Here is a 17,891-nt window from a genome sequence, read left to right as displayed (position 1 = left end):
TAGACCACTGGGCTAGAATGTATGAATTGGTGTGGTAGAACTTCAGAATCAAACAGAACTGATTTCTATTTTAGTTTTATGACTTTTTCACTGTTACCTTAAACAAGTTACTTTAATTTACTCTTCCGTCATATTGGGAGAATGGGATTGGCTTGTTAGTGAGGAGTTATTTATTCAAGAAATTTTTGCAGACTGTGTTGTATATGTCAGGCACCATCATAGGCAGTGAAAATTACAGGGGTGATGTGCTGGATAAGCTACCTACCAATGGGAAGCTTATCTTTCACTTGCGGAGTCAAGACAATAAGGGATTAAGCAAATTAATAATAATATAATATCAGATGGTGATAAATGCTATGAAAAAAATGCAGCAGTAAAAGGAAACTACGTCAGATGATGCCACTTCAGATAGGGTGGGCAGAGAAGAACCTTCTGAAGACGGAATATTTGAATAGAATCAGCAGTAAACTGAAGGGGCACTCCTATGTATAAGGCAAAGAACATTCCAGCTGGAGGAAATGGTGTGGGTAGGAACCTGGGGTGGGAACGGACTTACTGAAGGGGCACTGAGAAAGTCAGCAAGACTGTAGCAGAGGAGTGAGCTAGGAAGTGAGAGGTGTGAGAGGTCAGCAGGGCCCTTACAGACCTTGGGAAAGAGTTTGACACTGAGCACGAGACAGTGTCAAGTGGGAAGACCTGTTAGGAGGATATGTTAGAAAAATCAAATTTAATAATTTCTCAGCTAAAAATTAGGCCTTGCCATTTAATATAAACATATCCCTAGTACAGAGATTCAATAAAACTGTGTGCTTTGTTTTCCATTAATTTTTTTATTTTTTTGAGACAGTATCTCACTAAGTTGCCAGGGCTAGACTGTAGACGTGTCATCATAGCTCACTGAAAACTCACACTCTTGGATTTAAGCAGCCCTCTCACCTCAGGTTCCTGAGCAGCTAGGACGATGGATGTATACCACTATGCTTGGCTCATTTTTAAAATTAAAAAATTTTTTATAGAAATGAGATCTCGCTATGTTACTCAGGCTGGTCTCAAACTCCTGGCCTCAAACGATCCATCTACCTCAGCCTCCCAAAGTGCTAGGATTACAGGCATAAGCCACTGCAGTCAGCCTATACATTATAAATCAATATAAAATGATGCCCATGTACTAGTTATATTATTGGAAATCTTTTCTGAATCACCTCTTCTTTCATGTACTTCTGTATTACTATGTATGTTTCAAAATTTGGAGAATTTCTTCTACTTTATTTTAATTTTTTAATTTTTTTCCAAAGGTCTCTTCCTTAACCTAATTATAAATATCTAGTAATTTGTATATTTAGTAAATGATTCATTTTACATGTGTGATTTGTAATTATTTTTCTATATTTTGTAGAATGTTGTTCCAGCTGAGGTCTCCCTTGTTTGTGTAGTGAAGCCAGATGAATTCTGGGATAAGAAAGTAACACATTTCTGTTTTTGGAAAGAAAAGGATAGACTTGGCTTTGAGGTAAATATAATATATAAAAAAGGAACAAATGTATGTTATATCTTTAAAAATAGGATTTATCGGTATTACTTTGTTCAGTATTGGTTATTAAGTAATGCTTAATTAGTGCTTAAGTATCTCAGATAATTATTGAATGAATGATGGTTCTTTCTTAAAGATCACAAAAGCTTTCTTATTTTTCCTTTGTCTCACTCTTGGTTAACTCCTTTGAACAAGAAGAACCTTTAGTATTAAAACAATTTTATTGCATTTCCAAAATGAATACTGGGACATCCTGGACATTTGAAAATTGAACTTGGGGTCATTTTCTGTGATATGCCATAGTTATGTTCTGGTATCTGGCTTGGTTTTGAGACATGAACAGTTATCTGTCCTTTAATACTGACTTTGCTCTCTCTCTTTTACTTTTCCTGTGTGAGAGCACATCTTGTTACAGGTTAGAAATAAGCCCTAAGAAAGAATACACATATAAACAATTTATTGTATTTTCTCTTTCATACCTATTAATTTTCAGTTTCCTAGTAGGAGAGTTGATAAATGCCAAAGTTTTCAGTGTTTAAATTAGGTGTGGAAACTTTGAAAGGTACAAATCTAACCCCAACCCAGCAGAATGTAGACATTCGGAACTTACAAAGAGTAGGACGATAAAGATCTTATGTTGGACTTTTTCATATTGTACATTCATTTTTATTTTTACCAAAGTTAGTGTCAATATATTTTTGTTATGGAGGAAATATCATCAATGTATATTAATAGAAAGACTTAGGAAAGCCTAGTTTATTCTTTCTGTTAATACATTTTATTTGTAAATATTTGTGGGTACATGAGAAAATTTGTTTCCTGCATAGAATGTGTTAATCAAGTGAGGATATTTATCATCCTAGTTTATTCGTAAATGAGGTAGTTTGAAATATATCAAAAATGTGTAATTTTTGTCTTCACTTAAAATAATTTAAGCTATAATTTATATGCAGTGAAATTCTTTCATTTTGGTATATAGTTCTGAGAATTCTAACAAGCACACAATTATAAAACTCCTACCATAATCAAGAAATCAGGAAATAATCACCCCCCAAATTCCTCCATACCCTTCTGTAGTCAGCTCCTTCTCCATCTTCAGCTTCTGCTTGGTGGCAGAGGAAAACAGTTGCTGTACTCACAAATAGGGGATTCCTGCAACTCCTCCACAGACTTAGTAGTTTCCCATATTGGCTTACAGAACTCAGGGAAACACTTCCCTTACATTTACTGGTTTATTGTAAAGGTTTGATTTTTGACCCACTGTATGGTCTGTGTCGGTAAGTTCCTTGAGTACTTACAAGAATATGTATTCTGCTGTGTTGGGTGGAGTGTTCTGTAGCTGTCACAGTGATTCATAGTATTCAGCCCTTCTCCGGTCTTTCAGTCTTCAGTATTTGCGGATTTATTTCTTCTCTCAGTTCTGACAGTTTTTACTTCATGTTTTGAAGCTTTATTTAGTGCATAAAGATTGAGGATTGTTAAATGTTCTTGGACCACTTTATTATTATTAAATGTCCCTTTTGATTCCTTATCTTTGGTTCTGAAGTGTACGTTTTTCTATTCATTTATCTATTTGTATTTAAAGTGGCTTTTTGTAGCTGCTGTGTAATTGGGTCTTGCTTCACATCCAGTTTGACCATCGGTCTTTTCATTGGTCTGTAAGACCATTTATAGTTAATGTAATTATCTATATGGTTGTATAGAATCTACCATTTTGTTGTGTATGTTTTTTCTACCTTTACTATTGAGTAGTTTTTATGATTATGTCTTGATCTCCGCCATTAGTTTATAATTTCCATCTCTCAGTTTTTAAAATGGTTACCCTAGCATTTACAATATATCACTTTAATCAGAGGCTTACCTGCAAATAATAGACCTCTTCACAGCAAGCAGAAGGACCTTAAAGCAATGTATCCCTAGCAATTCCCTCCTATTTTCCGACATTTTACTTTCACTATTCTATTAATAGATAATATATTGCAGCTATTTTTGCTATATACAGTCTGTTGTCTTTTACAGCAATTAAAATTTTTAAAATGAGTTTTATATTTACCTTAATTCATGCAGTTTCTGGTGTTCTTCTTTTCTTTTTTGTAAATTCAGCTTTTTGTCTAGTATCACATTCCTTCTGCCTAAAGTACTTCTTTAGTATATCTTGCAGGGAAAATATGTTGGCATTAAATTTTCTCAGCTTTTGTTTTTCCTGAAAAAAACTTTCTGTTTCAGCTTTGAAAATTGTTTTCAGTGGTATAGAGTTTTTTGTTTCATAGATATTTTTTGCCTTTCATCACTTTAAATATGTGAGGTTTGGGGCACTGGCACTCTGCACAGTTAAATCCAGATATAATTTTTGATTCCTCCAAAGTTAACTGCTAATAGCCTACTGTTGACCAGAAGCCTTACCAGTAACATAAATAGTTGATTAACACTTATTTTGCAAGTTACATGAGTATACAGTCTTCTTATCATGAAGTCAACTAAAGAAAAGAAAATGTTGATCAAGTCATAAGAAAAAGGTAATGTATTTACTTCTTATTAAGTAGAAGTGGATCATCACAAAAGTCTTCTTCCACATCATCTTCATAATTAATAGGTGAAGGAGGAGGAAGTGGAGGGGTTGGTCTTGCTGTCTCAGTATAGCAGAGGTGGGAGAAAAATTCACATATAAATGGACTTGCATAGTTTAAATCTATGTTGTTCAAGGATCAATTTATTTTAAAGTGCCTTAAGTGGGCGTTATTTTTAATTTTTTTTATTTTACTTTTTTTTTAAAGAGATGGGCTCTCATTTTGTTGACCAGGGTTGACGCAAACTCCTGGGTTCAAGCTTTTCTCCCTCCTCAGCCTTCCAGTAGCTGTAACTACAGGTGTGCACCACCATGCCTTGCTTGGAACTGCCTTCTCATTGGCTTGGCCACTCACTTCCATAGTTCTGACGAGAGTATCTTTGGTTCTCTTCATTTGTTAGGTGTCTTTTCCCACCTTGGGCTACTTAAAGATTCTACTTTGATTTTGGTTTTTTAATTTTCTTGTGTCTAGATGTGTTTGATTTGGTATTTGTTCTGTTTGGTTTTCTCTTGGATGTCTCATTTGATGTCCACCAACAGTTTTGAAAAATTCTTAGATGTTTTCTTTTCAAGTATTTCCTCTACCTCATTCTCCTTTTCTACTCCTTGAATTCCAGTTGAAGGTGTATTATACCATTTGAAATGTTTTCACCATTTTTGGTTGATTTTCTGTGTTATTTTTCCCCCAGTTTTTCTTTTTATGTTTGGGTATTTTATTGATCCATTTTCAAGTTCATCATTTGTTTCCTTGGTTGTGTTGGGTTTATGGATGCTGTCACTGAAAAATTTCTTCATCTCAGTTACCGTGTTTTGGGGTTGTAACATTTCTGTTTGATTCTTCCTCATAGTTTCTACCTCTTTCTTGAAATTCCCCATCTGTTCTAACATGGTATCTTGTGATCTCTATGTCACAGTTATCTTAAATTTCCTGTCCGATAGTTTTACCATCTGGTACTGTCTTACTCTGGTTATGCTGTTTCCTTTGTTTTTTGACAGTTGTTTCCTTTCTTACTTTCTTCATGTGCCTTGTTATTTTTTATTGAACATTGTTGTTCAGGATTTTAGGAACTGAGGTTAGTAGTATTCACGCCTGTACATGGGCCGAGCTTGCCTTTTGCTGGGCTTTAGTAGGTTAGGGGAAGGACTAAGTTTTTCTAGCCAGGAGTTGAATTGGTTTGGGGTTTTGTTGTTGCTATTATTTTCCTCGGTGTACTACTAGCTTCAAATTCCTCTAGGTACTTGTGTTGAAGATGGACACTGGTTTGCCGGAGAGATGTTTTCCCCCATCAATTGTTTCACCCTGAGCTGCAGGTCTTTCTTTGGTGCCTGTGCCTTAGAGAAAGTCTCTGTCTCTGCACAGTTGACCCCCACTCAGCAATAGGCTAATGTCACTTGTTACTCAGTATTTGCCAGAGAGGCATTTTCTGTTCAGAATCAACTTCAGTTTTAGACTGGCTATATGTGTGTCCCTGGGTCTAGGGGCCCTCCTGGTGATGTTGCCCCTGCCCCCGCTGTAGAAACCTTTTATGTTAGTAGTTTGGGCTTATAATATATTCCTGCCTCCATGCTGTCTCCAGGAATAGAGTTTTTCTTTTTTCTTTCTCCAGCTGTGGGGGGTATGCAATTATACCCTAAGGTCCGTCAGCAGGGTTTGCTGCCCTTCCCTGAGCACCGTAAAGTCCCCCCTCCCTCCACCCTGCTGGTAATGGCTGCTGTTCCCCTCACCTGGACCTATACTCTGAGCGGCTTTTTTTTGAATCTCTTACTCTTCTTTCTCATGAATCCCTAGGAGGTCTGTAGAGACGAACCTTCAAGTGAGAATGAATTCTTCTTGTGTCTGGACTTCTCAGGGGTTCTGTACTTTCCCACTAACCTTTATTATTTTTAGTCTTTATTGATTCATTAAAAATTTTAGTTGGCTTGTATTATGTCTGGCATTTTCTCCAGGTAAGCAAAAGCTCTAGTTCCATCTGTCCTTGAAGGCACAGGGCTTTACTTAGATTTCAGGTAAATTGTTTTTTCTCTGAACTTAGCACTCCCATTGGTTTAGAAAAGTTGTGATACACAGATTAATTTGTATATATGTTTTTGACATTGTTGTAAGGGTTAGAGCAATGATCATTCTAGCTTTCTGTATCCTAAGTAGAAGCCAGATTTCTTCCCCCACTTTTTCAACTTTTGTCATTGGTAGATATGATTATTATGTAGACTTAATGGAAGAGTGTGAGCTAATAGCGTAAGGGAAGACCGTCCAGCCTGCTTGATTACATTAGGAAGTGTGTAGTTGTGTGGAAAACTACATCCCAGGGAAGAGAGACAAAGGTGTAGTCAGGAAAGAAAATAAAAGCTGAAGTCAGAAGGCTTGAATATTGCCTTAAGAGTCAGGATCATGGTGAATGAGGACTTTAGACAGGCAGTGAGGCCTGTAGTTCATAGCCAGGGACATGCAGGAAATGTTGCTCTGAGAGAATACAAAATTAACTGGGAAGTTGGTGGTTCAGAAACTAAATCTGTGAGCAGGTTAGGGGAGAAGAGCACTTTTATGAGGAGCTTGTAACATCCTGCTTAAGCACAGGCATCTGCTCAGAGATGCTATGCCTAGGGGCTCTCATGATGATGTTGCCCCTGCCCCTGGCATAGGAAACTGTTATGTTAATAGTTTGGGCTTATAATATATTCCTGGCTCCATGCAAGAATGGATCTTATATAAATTAAAAGTAACTAAATAACTTTGCATCTTAGAAGATAAAGTAAAAGAATTCCTTTCTGCCTTGGTATGATGTCACAGGTTGTTATTTTAAAAAAGAAGCATTAAAGCTTCTTGTATTAATATGTTTTCTTAGACATTAAAGAGATTCAGCTAGGATGTTTTCCCTGTAAATAAGCACCGGGCATTTATTAAAAGCCTGGTATCCTACAGAGATGAGAGTAGTTTCAATTGTTGGTTGATATGTTGCCAAAACATGTTCAAGTTTACAAGGCAATTTAACACCAGCCATTAAGTGATACTTAGAGTTATAGGTAATTAAATTCAATATAGATGCTTGTTTAATTGCAAATTATTTTCCCAGGTGTTATTTTGGATAAATTCGGCTATTGTGATTAAGCCTGTGTTTGTGTACGTATTTGAAATATTTTCAAAAATCTAACTTTTGTATGAGTACTTGTGATCCTGTAAGCAGGAGTGTATGTTTGACAGTTCATCAAAGAAACACTCAGTGGTCATTTTAGTGACATCTGTTCCCACATGATTTCACATTTTCTTGCCCGTTATTCTTCTTAAATTGTTGCTTCTAGATGACCTCTCTCCTATCCACTTCTCCCGTGTTTTTCATCAGCCATTGAATATTCATCTCTCATTGCTAACCTTAATGTTTCTCCCTATATCCTTTCTATCCCTGAAATAGGTACTTACAGTTCAATCTCCTTTTTAGTAACTTGCATATTATATTCAATTACTTTGTGTCCATCAGCAGCATTATACCTGGGGACATGATAGATGTTGTTAGCTGGGTGATAATATTTATAGTTTATTTAGTGACAAGATAAAATTGAAGGATACTGGCATTAATCTTATCCTTAAATTTAGAGACTAATAATCAAAAGGATCTCCACCGTCCTATCTTTATTGTCACTCATGACAGTAAAAGTGTTATTTATTGGTAATGGTAACCAGCCACCATTATAAATTGATTTCTTCCCTTATCTCTTCTTAATATTGTATCTAATCCTGTTCTTCTTTGAGATCATTCTAATGGTAGGATGCAGACCCAAAGACTTTTAGAATGTTCCTCTCTCAAGAACACCTCTGTCTTCATCTATTCTGATTCTTTTCAGTTTTTGTGTAAACTTATTTTCCCTTAGTGAGAAAAATATTCTCCAATCGTAAACAGATATAGACATCAAAATAGTTTGTCTGAACATGTACACACATATGCATGTTTGCTAAGTGCACAAATACATATATAAGGACATTTTTATCTGGATCTTACACACATTCTTAGCATAAGAGAAATAAAAATAAAACATTGTAATGCTACAGAATGAAAGTTTCATTGTTAAGTTCTTTGGAAGTGTTTTATTAAAAAAACAGTGGCATATCAGATAAGCAGAGAATAGAGCATTTAATATTTCTGTCACATATGACACAGAACTAATTTCTTTGTTATTCAGAAAACTCTTGTTTACAAATCAGTAAGAAAAAGGCAACAAATATGGATAGTTTAACCCACAGACTTTATGGTCTTCCTATATATAATACAATTCTTATCTCATCTAAATTTAAAGAATTATACAGTTCATCAAGATGTTACCACTGGGGGAAACTGGATAAAGGGTATGGTGAGATCTTTCTTATTACTACATGTGAATCTACATAATTTCAAAATAAAAAGTTTAATTAAAAAAAAAAGAAAAGATAAATGTTCTAGGTAAAGATGAAAGAATAAGAGTAAAGGACAAACAAATTTTGAGTCTTTCTATGAGTTAGATTCCAGAATAGAGAAAATCTTCACAAATGTTTTAATTAAATATGGTAAATACCTTTCTCTTCAAACTTCTTTAATCATGATATTTGCTAGTTAATATAATATTATGGGTTAGTTATTTGATTTGCCTTGACCATTCTAACACATATAAAATAAATGGAAAAGTAATATTTATGTAGGACTTTACTGTTAAAAATTTTTTATAGTTTTCATTTCCTTTGAAAGAACTTGACAACAGTTTTAAATGCTTGTGTACAGTAGTGATCTTTCTTTTTCTTTCTTTCTTTTTTTTTTTAATCCTGTCTGTAGTTCTACTGTTTTATTCTGGTTTCCTTTGTGCTAGTTATTAGGTTTCATATTTCTTTGGGGGCAGATCTGATAACTGCTTAGTAAAATGATAGCTACTGTGAATGTAACTAATAATCTTTTTCTTCATATAAGGTTATCCATACATATTAGAATGTTCATAGAGATGAATATTTGAAAATAATATGTAGCAGTTAAATTAGAATATGATCCTCACCACATTCCTAAAATGATAAAGCATGTGTTAAAGTATAATTTCCCTAAAAGTAAAATCATCACTCTCACTTTCCCTTTTTAGTAGCTCAATTTTATTTCAGGCCTATGTCTTCCATTCCTATCCCCAGTGGTTTTTTAATTTTTCTTGTGCCTTAGAATGTGCTTTTCATAAGGAAATCCACAGAGGTGAAATCACACCCCTCTGTGATGTTTGCTGTCACTGCAGTAGAGTTGAATTGTTTGTTCATTTAAACTTGGTTTGTCCTCTGGGAAACAGTTGTCTGTAATTGATACATTATAATCTGGAAAGTGGTGCCGTTTTCCAAAGGCAAGCGGACAGTTACCACCTTGTTTGTAAACAGAGTATATTTTTGCAGTATCATAGAGGGAGGAACCCTCTTTCATAGTAGGGATACCACTCCTAAATCACTTCAGAGGTGATTCTGGGGTATAGAGAATTTGCAGAGAATAAGATTCTTTCCTACTATTGTAAATATTTCAATGTTTTTCCCTTCATTCTTTTTATAGATAAATGTTTCTAATGGTCTGGAAATTGTTGCTGGTCTTTCCCTAGCCTCATCTGGCCTTTCTCCTCACTCTCTCCCAGACAGAGATGGAGATGACTGCAGTGGAAACTGAGCTATTTCATCACAGCAGATAGTTCTCCAAACTGTTAGTTTGGAGTGATCATGATTTTGACTCTGCTGATTATTTAAACTAATGTGTCTATCCAGACACACTAACTTTGAGGTACATTTTATGTTGATAGAGTTCTGTATAATCTACATGGCAGGTCTACTCTCTTCACCTTGAATAGTCACTGATGAAGTCTATGAAAGTGTGGATTTTATAAAATGTTTTATAATGATGGAGAACATGAGTTTTATATAGCTTTCTATGATCTTCCCTTGTTTATATCTTTTTTAGATAGGTACAAATATAATAGTAGTAATCTTAGTCAACTTTTTTCTTTGAAAATTATTTTTCTTGAGAGATATGCTCTTAAATATATTTATGTCATAAAAGACAGTGAATCTGTACTCTTTGCATTTAAACTTGATTTTAGAAAAAGAACTTTTAACAGAAATATTCAAATGGAAATAAACTTTGGTTGCATCTACCTTTTAATTATGAATTTTTCCTTTGGCTCATTAAACTAGAAACCTGTTTATCAATGATTTTAGTGTATTTGGGAACTGCAAAATTTAGAAAGGAATGTATATGGTGAGATTAACCAGAGTAGGTAGAAAAGTGATATGTGCTCTTCATTGGGCAAGACAGGTAACATATTAGAGAAAATGGCCAAAATTAAATGTATAGGATGATGACTCATTAGATTTATGTCCCCTTAGAGCTTAAAAAAAGCATAGATAATTTAACGTAGCTTGCCTTCTTTGGCAAATCAGGGAAATAAGCTTAGAGTGGTGAATTCCTTTAGGTTGTCTTCCGCAAGTAGGCTAGTGAATTTGTAGCAGAGCTAGGGTACAAAGCTAGAATGATTGGCTTCTAGTTCAGTATCTTCCCAATTATAAAATAATGGTCATTTCCCTAGGAGTGGGATTTGGAAATAATTTGGGATAGTCTAACAAAGCCTTTGCCCTCTGTGCTATGACCAACGGGGCAATGTCATTTTGGGTATTTTCAATAAAGGCTTTAGAAACAAACCAGAAACCTTTAATCTACTTCTTTTTGCTAAAAGCATTACACAGCTGTCTCTGGAATATTGCAGAGAAATGAATAAAATGCTCATTTCCTTGGTTAGAAATATATCTGATTTATCCTTAGATCTTCAGCCCTAAGATACATAGCTTCTAATAAATGATGTTCGTAATAAATATATTTAGTTCCCACCAAATAATAATTATTAAATGAATGAATAATACATCATTAAAAGTTAGAAAATATAGGATGTGATACTGGGATTTTTTGAAGGAGATTCTTTTTTTAGTATTTAAATAGAATGTTGTGGCAAATAAGACATAATAGAAGAGCAGAAAGACCAATCATTATATTTTGGATTTTCTATTCAGTTGTCTTTTCAGGAGATGGTGCTCTGGAGGATGATATCTTTTTTCGAATGTGAATTGATGTTCAATTTAGCAAGTAATTTACTTCCTCATAGAATAAATGTATGTTTCCTGGTTTCATTATTAATGTATATTTAATTCATAAATCACTAAACAGTTTTGGAGGAAGGAAAAGCTCCTCCCTGGAATCTGATTGTGTTTAAACTTGCTAGTGTGAAAGTCTCTCAAAGAGAATTAGTGGCAGATTAAATGGTTTCTGAGGCATAACTCTACTTACTGTCTTTTTATTAACATAAATTTTTTTTTTTTTTTTTTTTTTTTTTTTTATTGTTGGGGATTCATTGAGGGTACAGTAAGCCAGGTTACACTGATTGCAATTGTTAGGTAAAGTCCCTCTTGCAATCATGTCTTGCCCCCATAAATTTTTAAAACCTGTTTTCATCCTCCTCCGCCTTCTTCAAATACAATTTTTTGTGTATATTTGAGGTTTACAAATGATATTATGGGATAAATATAGACAGGAATATGGTTACAATAGTGAAGCATATTAACTTGTCTGTCCTCTCACATGGTCACTTTTTTGGTGACAGGTACCTAAAATCTACTTATTTATCAAAAAACGCAATACAGTACAATTCTATTAACTTTAGTCCTCTGCTGTACACTAAATCTCTTCTTCAACTTACTGTTTAATGTTTATCATCGCGCCTATCCCTGAGGACTAGTCGAAAGAAGGTGCATCAGGGCAAGAGGATAAAATAAAGCCCTCTGTGACAAACTGTGTACCAAGTGAAAACCACTTTATGTATTATTATTCTTGTTCTGAGATGTTTATTTTAAATCAGTTGACATTATTACCTAGACATGAAAACAGTGAAATTGATTTATGTCAGACTCCTCATACTAGAGGCAATATTATATTGCCATTTAAAATAGTATACTATTATTAAAATAGCCAAAATGTAATTTGATATTGTATATCTTATTTGTTTTTTTTTTATTATTTTTTATTTATTATTATTTTTTGAGACAGAGTCTCAAGCTGTCGCCTTGGGTAGAGTGCCGTGGTGTCACAGCTGATAGCAACCTCCAACTCTTGGGCTTAAGCGATTATCTTGCCTCAGCCTCCTAAGTAGCTGGGACCACAGGCGCCCACCACAATGCCTGGCTATTTTTTGGTTGTAGTTGTCATTGTTGTTTGGTGGGCCCTGGCTAGATTTGAACCTGCCAGCTCTGGTGTATGTGGCTGGCACCTTAGCTGTTTGAGCTACAGGTGCCAAGCCTTGTTTTATTTTTAAAGTGGAAGAAAGAAGCACGTGCACTGTCACCAGCTTTCCTGTCATTACTGCCTCCAGATTTATCCCTGTTCTCCCTCTAACCTCCTGTGTGCTGCCTTAGAAGACCTGTCCTCTCAGCAGCGTAGGGGTGAGGTCCATCTTGCCTCTTCTGTCAGTGATTTCACTGTTTGGGTTCTTCTCTGTTTTTAGTTTTTTAGTACAGTAGTCCCACCTTATTCACAGGGGGTACGTTCCAAGACCCCCAGTGGATGCCTGAAAACAGAGAGATACTAAGTCCTGTTTACACTATGTTTTTTTCCATCTGATAACCAGATGGCTACTCCATGACTAACAGGTAAAGTACAGGATGTGGATATGCTGGACAAAGGGATGATTCACCCCTGGGCAGGGGAAGAAGATGACACAAGATTTTATCATCCTACTCAGAATGGTGCACAGTGATTATATTAATATAGTATTATATTATATATTATAACTTGTTTATTTCTGGAATTTTTCTTTTAATAATTTCAGACCACAATTAACTGTGGGTAACTGAAACCACAGGAAGTAAAACTGCCTAGACTACTGTATGGTATTTGGTATATGTTCTTAAAAAGGATGCCTGTATACATGAAGCTTAATAGTAAAACAAACGTTAGGTACCCATGACCCAGCTTAAGAACCCAAACACCAATACCTTGACATAAATCTGTGTGCCCCTCCTTGATCCCATTCACCTGCCCTGTCCCTTAACACCTAACTTCAATGTGTGTTTATTCATCCTTTGCATTCTCATTTTGTGTATGTGCGTGTGTTTATGTATTAAAAAGTTAACTACTAAAGGGCAGCGCCTGTGGCTCAAAGGAGTAGGGTGCCGGCCCCATGTACCGGAGGTGGAGGGTTCAAACCCAGCCCCGGCCAAAAACTACAAAAAAAAATAAAAGTTAACTACTTAAGACAAAACCTTAGAAGAAAATAGGGAATGTTTATCTTTTATTCTGTTATGTCTATACCTAGATATTTAGAGATACCACTTAGGAATGTTTCTTTTTTTTTGGCCCAGGCCAGGTTTGAACCCACTACCTCCAGTATATGGTGCCGGAGCCCTACTCCTTTGAGCCACAGACACTGCCCCCATTTAGGAATATTTCTAAATAATATATTTAGTTTTATTGATTTTAGAGATTTATAAAAAGATATACTTTTAGTGTTCAATGACTTGGTTTCTCTCACTCGCCATATTTTAGAATTCATGTGTATATTTCCAGCAGTTGTACTTGATTCATTTTCACAGCAGAATGATGTTCCGATGGTAATTTACTTATTTTCCTGTTAATGGACATTTTAGGTTGTTTCCATTTTTTTCTACTGTGAATGATGCTGCTGTAAACCTTCTTACATATGTTCCCTGATAAATATGCACAAGATTTTCTCTGCAGAATATCCAGGCAAAGGTTATAGAAATACGCACATTTTCCAGATAATGACAAATTGTTTCCCAAGAGATGTTCTAAATTGTATATCCACTTGCAGTGTATAATAATTTCCTCTTTTCCACAACCTTGCTAACACTTTATGTCACTTATTCTAGAATGTCTCATAAAATAAGGTAGGAATATTCCCTGCATTTCTGTTCTCTGTAAGCATTTTGTTTTAAGATTGAAGTGATCTGTTTTTTGTTTTAAAAAATTCCCTGTAAATTGCTCAGGCTAGTGTTTTCTTTCCGAGAGTTTTCTTTCTTAAAGAGAGATTTACATTTGTTTTAGTTTTTTTCATATTTTTATTTTTTAGTATGAAGAATTTTGAGTACACAGGTTAAAAAAACAGTATAATTAACTCCATGTATCATTACACGCAATTCCAACAAACATCAACCTGTGGTAAATCCTGCCGCACCTTTAATTCCCATCCACTGTCCCCAACCCATAATATAGTGAAAGAAATTGCAGGTATGTCACTTTACCTTTGAAGATTTTGAGATGTGTCTTGTAAACATAGAGATTCTTTTTAAAACATACAACCTGATAACCATCATCATACCCGTAAAAGAAACAAAACCTTAATATCAAAGAGCTACTTGGTTTCAAATTTCCAGTTAATAAATATTGTAAAATAACTTTAGTTAAATTTAGGCATCATGTATATTTTAGCTTTTATTTTAAAAAATATATTAAATTATATACATACATACAGATTGATTTGTCTTGAGATACAAATAATGTTCACACATTGCATTGGGTTGCAGAGTGTTTCTAAATGAATATGGTTTTAAGGTCTTTTAAAGGATTGCTGATTTGATTGATTATTGATTTCCAGCTTGATTTATTTCTGATGATACAACTTGTTAGTTTGAAATTTACCAAGGCTTTCTTTATAGACTAACACATATTCAGATTTTTAAATATTTCATGTTTGCTTGAAAAGGACATGTGATTCTCTTATCATTGGTTGTGGGATTCTGTATTTGCCCATTGAATGCAGGTTTTTAATCCTTGATTTCTCTTTCTCTTTTCTTACATTTTCTTTTCTTAAAGAGACCATGTTGTTTGTCCTATAGAGTTTCTGGTAGACCGCATGTTTCCACGAGCATCCTGTGGTATATAGTTTAGCACGTTCCTCTTCTGCCTTCTCCAACCTCTATATTTCTGTAAATTGATACCTGGATTCACACAGTAAGATATTCAGAGTTGATTTTCTTTTTCCGAGGCTATTCATGAACAGTGGCAATAGGTTGGTCCCTTGACCATGAAACTCATAATAGTTGTCTTCTCTTTTGTGATAGCAGCCATTGGTGTTCAGTGTCTAGGTCCCTTAGTTCATTAAAAATTATGAAATGTTGGTCCAGTTCTATTAGTCCTTCATTTACTATCTGGAATCCTTTTATAATGAGAAACTTACCTTCATTTCTTATTTGTCTATTCAGTGATATAGTTTGTATATAAAAGGTGAGATAAATGCTAATTTCCTTTTATTTGCTTGTTTTCAATATAATTTTGTTCTCTAGCTTAATCCAGTAGTGATTATTATCTCTTTTGTGTCAGTGTGACCTCATTGATTTAAACATATTTAATGTTTTGGTTCATGGCATTTATTAGTCCTATTGATGTACAAATCCCTCCTTGACCAATAGAAGCTTTTCATGTTTTTTTTTTTTTTAACCATAAGTAGTCTGTGATTGCTTTTTCGATATCTCGATTAAAAAAATATTCCAAGTTCCTCGTATCTTTCTTCATTTCTCCAGGGTGCCCTGACTCTTTTTAATGAGAAATGGTATTTGGAAATCACAATCTAGACGGCTGGGTATGATGCATATTTCTACAGAATTGGTCGTCCTTTTTAAACCTTTCCTTGGACACAACTAGAAAGTATACTTGTTCATGTGCATGTCTTTATTTAAGATGAAATGCATTATAGAGTTTAAATTGATATCCCTGATTCAAATTGAGCACCATAGGGTAATTTTCTTCCCTCCAAAACCTTCCTTTCTCTTTGCCCCATCCCATTTTCTTAAGGATGTTGGGGCTGGCTGAATTCTAAAATCCTATATTTCTCATGCACTTTGTTCCTTATCAAGTCATCTCACAATAGCAGTACTAAAACTGTCACTAGTAGTATGATTACTGAAAACGTGAACAATCTAATATTTTACTTCACTTCATTGGTTATAGATAGTCTGTTTTTATGTCAGTTTTGATAAATCACACTTTTTATAGGAATATGTCCTTTTCTTCTAAATGTGTATAGTTATTATCACAAAATTGTTTTATATCCTTATTTTTAAAATTTTTATCTACCCAAGATAGTACTTCACTTACTTTTTTAAACTATTGCTCTTGATGAAGTTGTAGTCTTTTCATTCTAAAGTTATTTATTTGCACCTTTTTTTCTTTGTCTTGTGAGGATATTGTTGATTTCATTAGTCTTATCAAGAAACAAGTTTTGGATTTTTTGAGATTCTGTAATATATTCGTTTTATATACCATTAATTTCCTGCTTCTCACCTCCTTACTTCCATTTCTTTGAATTTATTCTGTCTTTTTCCTCCTCTTAGTTAAGTCACTTAGCTCATTAGGCTTTCTTTCCTAATGTAAATATTAAGGCTATTAATTTCCATCTTAAGTATTGTTACCAATAGTGATTTGTTGTAAAGCCGTAATTTGATAGAGTCCATTATCACTGATAGTTTTAGGAATTTTTCATACTGCTTTGGGTATATTCCTAAGGATAATTTTTCTCCCTGTTAGCAAAGATATCTTGGTGATTTCCCCTCATTTATTATTTATATTATAACTTTATATATAGTATAGTTGTACCTAGTTCTGCATAATGGCTCTGTTTCTAAATTTTTCTTTTCCTCCTTTCTTTTTCTCTTAGTCCTCCACGAGGCTTCCTTAAATTTCCTTTTTATAAAAAGTCAATTTCTTGAGGTATAATTTACATAGAATAAATTAATTGCTAGTTTTATAAGATTTTGCAAACACGAGTAGTCTTCTAATCTTTGCTACAGTCGAGACACAGAGGAGTTCCAGGATTTTTCTTCTGTGTTCTGTAGTTACTCCTTCCACCGTTGGTGTCTGGCTTTTCTTCAGCTTCACACTAGTTGGATTCCCTACAACCTCACCTCTCTTACTAGTCCCAAAAATGTTACAATTTTTCAGATTATTTGGCTTTTGTTGTCATTATGGAGGACATGCTGCTCTTTCCAGCTAGGCACATTATTTTTTTAATCAGGTCGTTTTTAGTAAATACAAATTCCCATATACTGTTTTTTATTAACATCACCATTTGAATATTTTCCTCCTACAGATGTATTTTCTTCTATAGTCAATTGTATCTTCAGTAAAATTTATTTAGTTTTTTGCGAGTGGAGAAAGGTGCGGGTCCAGTTTCAGTCACAAAAATTGATTCAAGATGTATAAAAGACTAAATCTAAGGCACAAAACAATTAAAATCCTTGAAGAAAGTGTGGGGAAAACACTGGAAGCTATCGTGCTAGGGAAGGACTTTATGATTAAGACTTCTGTGGCAATAGCAACAACAACAAAAATAAACAAATCGGAGTTAATTAAACTGAAAAGCTTCTGTACAGCTAAGGGGCAACAACCAAAGCAAATAGACAACCTACACATTGGGAAAGGATATTTACATATTTTGAATCGGACAAAAGCTTGATAACTAGGATCTACAGAGAACTCAAATTAGTAAACATAAAAGAGGCAATTAATTCCTTGTATCCCTGGGCAAAAGACATGAATAGAACCTTCTCTAAAGAAGACAGATGAATGGCTAACAAACGTGAAAAAATGCTCAGTATCCCCAGTTATTAGAGAAATGCAAATCAAAACTACCCTGAGATACCACCTAAACCCAGTGAGAATGACCCACATCACAAAGTCTCAAAGCTGCAGATGCTGGTGCAGATGTGGAGAAAAAAGAACACTTTTACACTGCTGGTGGGACTGCAAACTAGTACAACCT

At 34.5% G+C, this 17,891-nt stretch overlaps 1 protein-coding gene across 6 annotated transcripts in view; it reads left to right on the top strand.

Annotated features, from left to right (window-relative positions):
* The window catches only part of SESTD1 (SEC14 and spectrin domain containing 1), a 134,446-nt gene that overhangs the window by 73,788 nt on the left and 42,767 nt on the right, over window positions 1-17,891 (top strand). For all 6 annotated transcript variants that reach the window (XM_053597673.1, XM_053597672.1, XM_053597674.1 and 3 more), the window contains one exon: window positions 1,397-1,510. In XM_053597673.1, the coding sequence (XP_053453648.1) occupies window positions 1,397-1,510 (114 nt within the window). The remainder of the gene's footprint in view (window positions 1-1,396; window positions 1,511-17,891) is intronic.

Source organism: Nycticebus coucang, chromosome 7 (assembly GCF_027406575.1).
Source record: "Nycticebus coucang isolate mNycCou1 chromosome 7, mNycCou1.pri, whole genome shotgun sequence".
NCBI classification, from domain to species: Eukaryota; Metazoa; Chordata; class Mammalia; order Primates; family Lorisidae; genus Nycticebus; species Nycticebus coucang.
Note: the sequence above shows the minus strand (reverse complement) of the source record. Positions and strands in the feature narration are given on the sequence as shown.